At 38.9% G+C, this 8,765-nt stretch overlaps 1 protein-coding gene across 1 annotated transcript; it reads left to right on the top strand.

Annotated features, from left to right (window-relative positions):
• Positions 1 to 5,519: 5,519 nt before the first annotated feature.
• LOC149227716 (uncharacterized) lies at positions 5,520 to 6,480 on the top strand. Its single transcript, XM_089380581.1, has 4 exons — positions 5,520 to 5,587; positions 5,700 to 5,793; positions 6,039 to 6,175; positions 6,375 to 6,480. The coding sequence occupies exons 2-4, from the start codon at positions 5,704 to 5,706 to the stop codon at positions 6,478 to 6,480; spliced, it is 333 nt and encodes a 110-aa protein (XP_089236707.1). The 5' UTR covers positions 5,520 to 5,587; positions 5,700 to 5,703.
• The last annotated feature ends 2,285 nt before the right edge of the window (positions 6,481 to 8,765 follow it).

Below are 8,765 nucleotides of genomic sequence, written 5' to 3'. Positions count from 1 at the left end.
TAAATGGAAATATGCTCAATGAGATAACTTAGATAATTGCTCAAAATCGTTCAAGATACAAGAACATAACTTCATAAGCACATAAGATTGTAAGTTGCTCAGAGCAAGTTCTTTAACACATGATATATCAATGATCCACCAACTAAAGCAATGAAATGAGATGAAGTTTCAAAGTATAAAAGATTTGCAAAGTGAGCAAATAACTTAAAATGAACGAGAAAGTAACCAAATGAGCCTATAGTGAGGCAAGCACGAAGAAATTGTCAAAGTAACTAAGTCCAACTTTGCCACATAAATTGAAATGCTTGCATATAATGAAGTAAGTTGCTAAAAAAAATGAGATTCCAAGTTGTACTTAAAAACAAAACTTCAAGTGCATAAAATGGGAACTAGTAGCAAAATTAAATTTAGAAAATAAATTGTGATGGTGAGATTGTGTTAATTCTAAGACATGCAAAAATGAAAACTAAGAAAAACAATGTAAGATCAATCCACCCACATGTTTCTCCTTCTAAATAAGGAGAAAATGATGCCTTCGGTGAAACCCAAGCTCCCACAAGAAAAAATAAGTTTTTTATTAGATTGTTACAAAGATGAGAAACTTTCCCAAAAGGTCTCACATAAAACTTCAAGAGGAATATTTACAATATAAGAGGTTCTTCAAACACTAGACTTCCTTCCTGAAAGATAAAATTAGAAACTAAAGTAAGTACAATGAGAATTCTCTCAAGATTGAAGGAGTTAAATGTCTCTTGGTATTCCAAAGCTTAGTCTCCAATGGTGAATGAAGGTTTGCAAGAGAGAGGAGCTAGCTTTCTATGCCCACGACCTCCTAGAAGATGAACTTGAAATAAGCTTAGGAGGTCCTACAAGACAATGGTTAGAGTTTGAGTGATTTCTCTTCAATTCTCTTATCACCAACACTCCAACATAGACTACAAAATCAAGAGACCATTAGTGTAGAGAGAACACATGAAACAATTGAATATAATGCAAATAGTGTACAAGAAACCAAATCAAGTGATGGGGGTGAAACCCATCACTTGTTTTAATTTAGGAAAATGCTCTCAAGAAGCTAATATAAAATCAATGAAGCACTATTTGAAAAGATTTAAATTATGAAATGTTTTTCTTGTATACAAGCCATGTCGAACGAATCCCTGCAAGAACACTTTATCCGTAAGATGAACTATGAAAATCCAAATAATGAATGAGAGTTCCTTTAAAAGTGCCTCGAGAGTGGGTTGGTCTCTCAAAGACTTCCCCTCATGTTTGATTCAACAAAAATGATTCTTCTACAATACTCCAATCACACATTATACCATATAGATTTAGATAAGCAAGCAATGGATTGAAACTTCTAGAAATTTATGTGAAAATGAACTAGAACTTTCAATATCTAGAGCCTACTTCCAAAATCAAATGCTAATACTCTAGCTTTGCAATAGCAAGTCTACAATAAGTGTATGGAAATTTGAAATAACTCAAAGCATAAATAGAAGAGATTATACCAATAGCTCACAATTCACCATGCTCCAAAGGAAAAACACCCATAAATGGACCCCCAAAGTCTTTTTATTAAAACTCTTGAAAATGTACAAAGCAGCAATGCTTCCGCAAGCACAATAGCTAGTAAACAAATTATACAAAATGAGTAAACAAATGATACAAAATGAGAGCTCAAAGATCTATTATATAGAAAAATGGGAGCAAATCCCAATAAAAAACCATGTGCCAATTGTGATGATGACAATCCCAAGGCTCCTTCATGCAATTTGATTTCCCCCAAGTGCCATTCGAATTCCTCCAAAGAGGCCCACACAATCCTTTAGGAGGAAAACTCGTTGAAGAAAGGACAAGTGTATGTGGGAGTGGAGTGGTGGGAGACCACTCTCCACTCATATCTAGTGGAACTCTAGTCGAAATCCCACCAAATGATGACCCATTAAGCCAATTCAAATTCCTCTCCTCAATAAATGCATTTTTCCTTGAGAAATTCGTGGTTCCCTCCATAAAATTTGATTTCTTTGGAGCAAATGTATTTTCCCTAAATTTAGGAGTCCACATCACCTTGAAACTTCACTTTAACTTCTCAATGATTTTCCACCTCATTTCCACATCATTTAGCATGTGTGGATTTTTATTTTTCTCCATTTATTTAATTGTTGGTTCAATTTATTGCCACATTTTTCACTAAACTTAGGAAAAGTGGGTTTTCAGGGTCTAGAACACATGTTTTACCCCTCAAAGTGTGTCATAATAGAAAGTTGTGGGTGAGAGGTGTAATTTTGAGCACACATACCCCATAAAATTTGTCTAAACATCACTTATTACATATTACATTCAAAATTTATTCCAATTTCCATTCTATGAGAAATTTTAGAAATAAAAAAATGACCCGCTAGACCTAACCAAATTCCAAAAAAATTTACGAGTGATCAAGTATGGTAATATACAATGACTCTAGACACTAAAACTCACCCAAGGCCTCTCCTTCAAGCCGTACTCCGGCTTTGGAGGAATTCTTGGAGGAAAAAACTCAATTAATTATTAAATTCTTGGAGGAAAATGATAATTAACCAAGTGAAAAAAAAAACCTCCCAGAGTAGACTCACTTGATGACAAGGTCCCAAGTTACCTACGTCTGTTACATGACTCAAACTCATCATACTAGCATCACTTCCCTGTAGAGCTTGTGGAATCTGGGTACAATAGAAGAAGATGAGAAGAAGAAGCAGAGTTGAAAAACTCTAGTGATATTATGATCTCTGATGGTACAAGCAACCTTTGGTACATCCTTGGGCATGGAGTCTTCAAAAAATCTTCAGGTGTCACTCCAGTGATCAACAGTACCATTAGGGAATCCAACGGTTCCCCAACACGAACCAACTTGGCCACTAACTCCGAAAAACCACTCTCATGCCCTCTAGCTCCTCGTTCTGCTACAAAATGGTCTATCGCACTGTAGTGGCCTTCCTTTTCAATGCCAAAAGGCCGACCTAGAACTGATGGAACTGCTATGGACGACTAACATCTACAAACTCGATCATAGCTCTAGGTAACTCTGTGTCTCTTTGCACCTCATGAACAATGTACATGCCTCCTGGCTCCTCATCAATGGTGGGCATATTTGTGTCTCCTGGCACCCCATCAACTGTGGATATGTCTCCTGGAACATATTCAATCTGTTGGTGGTTGTTATAACCTAAAATCTCAAACATGGCCATGGACACCTCATTGATGGATACCTCAACAACATATGGCACCTTATCGATGGTGGACACCCTTGTGCTAAGTGACATCTTGTCAATGGATGGTCCTATGACTACATGCTCTACTCTCTTTGTTGATACCTCAACCTGTGCCACCAAGGTGCTCTCCTCTAGTGGCGACCCTAAAGTCACGATAGGTCGACCTATATCCTCCTCACACCCACTGGTGTCATCCGCCTCTTGAGAAATTTCATGCTCAACCTCATTTTCTTCACCTGCGGGTCTGCAACTGCTTTTCCTTCTTACTGCCTTTGTTGATGCCCATTCTTCGAACAACTCCACCAGTCTTGTGAGATTCCTACTATAAATTTCAAATTTCTCAAGGAGTTTCTCCTATTGAGACATTTTTGGCACAAGTTCAATCGGAAGAATAATGTTGGACTAGTGTTTCAACCTCGAGAATTTTAGCCCAATAATAACAACTCGGCATTACCATGATCTAGACCCACAACTGGCCAAAATCATGCTCTAATACCACTGTAATATTCCTAAAAGAAACATTAAATGATAACAAAACTAAATCATAGGCATGCAACCAAAAATTTAACACACAAGCAAATATATCAGATACATTAGAAATTTGCACCAAAAACACTGAGCCATTTTATGATATTGATCAAGTGGGGTACAATGAGTGAAAATAGATGAACCTGGGCTTGCTACAACAAGCAAAGGCAAACCGAGGTGGAAATCACATTGCCCAAGTGTTGAATGAGCTCCCCTCCATGACCTGCGCTAGCCCAGAATTCTCTACCACTATTGCTGGAAGAGAAATTGGATTTTTTCCCTCTCTAGTACTCAGAAAATTTTGAAACTTCATCTATTGTGTTCTCTCTTTATGACCAACAAAAACCAGAAAGCTTTCAACCCAACTCCCAAGCTCTAGAATACCCACAAAATAGGATGAAAATACCCACTCTCCAAGCTAATATGCACCTCCAGAAACTGCTGTAGAATCTGCCCCAAAATCCCGCCAAGTCATGCCAAAAATCCCTCCCAATTCCTCCTAAAATTTCCCTTATTTCTCCAACTCCCTCCTGCACCAAATCCCCTTGCCTCCTAACCCCTACATAGGCCAACCAGTGACCCTCTGTGCATGCCCAGAAGTTGCCCAATTCGCTCCCATAAATTCTCCCAAAATCAGACTTGCAAATCACCACTAATCACTAGCAAAATCCCAATGGAAAAAGCCCTCAAAAACCCGAAATATGATGGAGTTTATGTAAACTATGTTGTTGCTATGAAGAAGTTCCCTTCCTTAGATAGAGAGTGAGAGGAGCTGTAGTCTGTAGAGTAAGAACTACTTTCCCTACTACATTTGAAAGAAAGAGGAGAAAACTACTGGGAGTGTCTGTACAGAAGCTGGTTCTCCCAAGGGGCGCAAGTTCCTCTTCTGCGCCCAGTTTGCCCACATAATTTGTTGGAATGCCTCGAGATCAGCTCCCAAATTGTATGCTAAACTCTCCTAGGGATGGCACTCGAAGTCCCCCAAAGGAAGAGATGAGATTCGCGCCCAGAAACCTCATGTTGAACAGCACAATGTAGACCTGACTCAGCAGCTCAAACGTACAAGAGTTCAATTCTCAAATTGGAAAAAAGTCCCAAAATGAGGTCTTCTCCTTCTATTTATGTTTGCTGGTCCCTTTCCCTTGTGGGCTCCACCAAATTCAAATTCCTCCTTCTACCTCCTTTCCCACAAGTGCGAGTTGCTAAGGGTACGAATTTCCCTTTTTGGGTGGCCCCCACCATCCACCAACACTTTAATTTTTACTTTTTCCTTATGTTTGAGGCCTCCTCTTTGCCAACAATCAAGTGGTGTCTCCTCAACCCACTTTTCCTAAGTTTTAACCCCAAAATATCTCCCAATTGCCAAAATTGCAAAAATTGATATTCCCTTTGACAAAATTAATTAATTGGGAACATTAAAGAATTCATATTTTAATATGTTAGCCAAAAATAATAGGACAACTTACAAGAACCAAAAGACAAAATGCATTATTTATCTTCGCAAGCAAACCCAAACTAAGAAAGAGATGTTTTGTACATCTCACATTTTCAAGAATGAGCTTATAATGTGTTCCAGCAAAAACTTTTTGAATGGATTTTAATCTTTGAAAATGGCAATAGCCCTCACATAAATTGTGCTCCCTTGTGTTTGGGTTTGTCATTGTTCAGTTTTAGATTATTGTTTAATCATAGGAAGACAAAGCTTGCTAATTTGTACCGCACATGTTATCCCAGGATTGAATAACCCTGCTTCTGCGGGATTATAGAGAACTACCCGGTTTTCACAGATATGACAGAATAATCTCATGGTAAAACTTCAAAGAGATAACTGTTGAGCTGAACATTTATAACAGTTACTTTCAAAAGTTGTTTATGTGCTAACATCTTGTTGAGTTTGTGTACTTGACATCATGAACGCAGTGAGATGCTAGAGCATCTAGGCGATGAATATATAGAGACCTTCTTCAGCAAATGTGAATATCTTCTAGCAGAAAATGGTCTTCTTGTTTTGCAGGTATGTTCTCTACCACTTCCCTCAGTATTTTGTATATTACGCTTGATTTCCAACTAGAGGCACATTACATTATCATTGCAACTAGCCCTTTTCTTCCATTATCCAACATGTCAATAATCATTGCTCTTGTCATGATGTAATATCGAAATCTGTCCTCCTGTCTGTTTGTTTCTTCATTTGCTCTATTCATCTTTAATTGTTCTCGAATCTTAATCTCAGTTAATCTTCTGTCAATTGGCAAACAGTTTATCTCAATAGCCGATGAAAGATATGATGAGTACAGAAGAAGCTCCGACTTCATCAAAGAATATATATTCCCAGGGGGGTGCCTGCCTTCAATGAGCAGAATTACCTCAGCCATGGCAGCTGCATCTAGACTCTGGTAGGAAGTTCGCCTACTTATTTCCTATTTCTACATATATAATATATTCCCATCAATGGTAACAGAGATTTTGTACTGCATTGACATAAACCCTATATTCTACTTTCAATTCAGCTCCAGCCAAGTAACGAATTCACAAGTAAGCTTCTTGCAGGAAAAGTTCATTACTGATCTACAACTTACTGTTTTAATGATTCAGTGTGGAGCATGTGGAGAATATAGGCATGCATTACTCTCAGACCCTGCTAGAGTGGAGGAAGAACTTCCATTCAAACCGAAGGCAGAATTCTTGTCACCTATGTTAGGATATTCCGACACATAGGATATAGTTAAGTTCAACTTGGTCTAGTATAGAGTTAGGTTAGAGTTAGGTAAAGTGTGTTTCTTTACCGTTGTACATTTTGTAACTTACAATCCGACGGTCACGATATGTAGTGATCCGACGGTTCACTCTCACCTCGGTATTACCGACACTTGATCCGTGGCTTGACACCCGATTGGTCCATGAGTTCTATTTAAAGCGCATGGAGGGTCATTGTTCGGGTAATCCGTGCATGAGAGAAGCTTATGTAAATTTTCATTCTTTGATTAATAAATTGTCTGTACCCACGTTGGGACAGGCCGTGGACTGTTTCCCTCCTTGCACTCTGAGGGTTTTAACCACGTCAAAAATACTGGTGTATTGATTTGAGATCTGGTTGTGAGCGGTGTCCTTTTGGTATTCTTCTGTGGAACTTACCCTGTCAATTCCTACATGGTATCAGAGCTATTTGAGGGCCGCGTCCGTTGGTGATCCAAATCTGAAGCCGGTAGAACTGCATGCGGCTGTCGTTTCCTAGATCTGCTGTTTCTGACTGCTTTCGGGCCGAGAGGACTGCTCTGTTGCATTCGGAGCATCTGTTTCAGTGAGGAACCCCTTTCGTTTCACGCGAAAAGGTTTCCGGTAGCCCTAGCTGCGTCATTTTTCAGATCGGGAGGTATACAGTGTTTTTTTTGCAGTTTACTGTCATTTTCTCTCTGCTTATTTCGGTTTCGGTTTATTTAACCTTTTTTTTTCCCGGATCTATACCTTTCATTTCTGCGTATGCTCTTTGCCCTGCGACTCTGTGCGATCTGGGCAAATCAGAAACAGAAAGAAAGGATTTTTCTCATGCGTATGCTCTTTTCCCTGCACCTTAGTGTGATCTCGGAAAATCAGAAACATTGAGGAAAATATTTAGTTTTTCGGCTAAAAGCTAACTTTGAGATTTTTTTTTAAATTTCTAGTTTTTTTGGCTAAAGCTAACTTCGAGCCGTAAGGTTCGTTTTTCTTTGGATATTCGTGTTGGGTTTTGTGTTTTGTGTTTTGTAGGGGAAAAGAGTCTTCCCAAGGCAAGCACGCAAATCGAGGCCCCCCCCCCCCCCCCCCCCCCCCCTCTCTCTCTCTCTCTCTCTCTCTCTCTCTCTCTCTCAAATATTTTGTATAGATCAATTGGTTCAAAGACCTTTTAAGAGAGTAGAGGTCTTGGGTTCAAGTCTCCATTTTGTGGGGGCGGATTTTTTCATTCCCGCACATTCGCGCACTTTGCCGGCAACGTCAACAAATTTTTTTCAAAAAGCCATAACTTCTTCATCCGGAAGCCTTTTTCAGAGCCGTTTTTTTTAAAACCGCCTATTTTTTCGAGATCTATCCATTGGACCACTTACTTTCAGCATCTTCAGCTTTAGTTGTTTTTCAAAAATGGAAAGTCCATGCCAAGTCATTCTTGACAGCACTAACTACTTCCAATGGGTAGCCTACATGGGAGATTTACTTAGAAGTAAAGGTCTCTTCAGAATAGCCACAGACCAAGAGAAGAAACCCAAAGATGAAGACAAGGCCGAAAAATGGGAAAATCGACAAGATCAAGCACGAGGCTTGATAGGAATGTCTGTTTCTCCTGATCTTAGATTCCACATTGCAGAAATTGAAACTCCTCATGAAGCATTAGAAAAACTTGCTAAAGTTTTTGGGATTAAAAATGAAATTAGATCCCATCAACTTGAAAATGAGCTGCTTACTTTGGATCCTAATAATTTTTCTTGCATTGAAGATTTCTTGTCAAAATTCAAGAACCTTAGATATCTCTTGGAAGGTGTTAAAGTTAAGAAAGATGATGGTAACCTTATTTATTCCATCCTCACTAAGTTAGGACCAGCCTACTCTGTGTTTGTTTCCACTTTCCATTCTACCAGGGAAGCTTTCATTTGTCAAGGCAAAGACTACAAGCCCCCTTCCTTTGACTCCTTTTGTGATTCCTTAATAAGAGAACAAGAAAAACTCTTACACCTTGGTCTTCTTAATCTTGGAAACTCTTCCACAAAAGCGTTAGCCGCCCAGCAGTATCCAAATTCAAAGAATCCTAAGAAGTCTTATCCTCAAAGGAATGGTCCTAAACCAACTCAGCCTCAAGATGAAAGATCATTTCAGCAATATGATAAGCCCAATAAAAACAAATGGAAGAAGACTGATAGACATTGTAACTTTTGTAATCGAGATGGCCACTTAGAATCTAAATGCTTTAAGAAGATGGAAGCCTTGGAAGCCGCAATGAAGAAACATAACATCCAT

The sequence above is a fragment of the Pinus tabuliformis genome, chromosome J (genome assembly GCF_031772625.1).
Source record: "Pinus tabuliformis cultivar Carrire ecotype Pingquan chromosome J, CPIR1, whole genome shotgun sequence".
NCBI lineage: Eukaryota > Viridiplantae > Streptophyta > Pinopsida > Pinales > Pinaceae > Pinus > Pinus tabuliformis.
The sequence above is the reverse complement of the archived record's forward strand: the minus strand, read 5'-3'. Positions and strand labels throughout refer to the sequence as shown.

What these genes read in the sequence shown, in the direction of transcription:
- LOC149227716 (XM_089380581.1), top strand. Translation starts at nt 5,704, where the DNA reads ATGCTAGAGCATCTAGGCGATGAATATATAGAGACCTTCTTCAGCAAA. An exon ending in ATGGTCTTCTTGTTTTGCAG is followed by an intron (nt 5,794 to 6,038) that starts GTATGTTCTCTA and finishes ATTGGCAAACAG; the next exon opens with TTTATCTCAATAGCCGATGA. An exon ending in GCAGCTGCATCTAGACTCTG is followed by an intron (nt 6,176 to 6,374) that starts GTAGGAAGTTCG and finishes TTAATGATTCAG; the next exon opens with TGTGGAGCATGTGGAGAATA.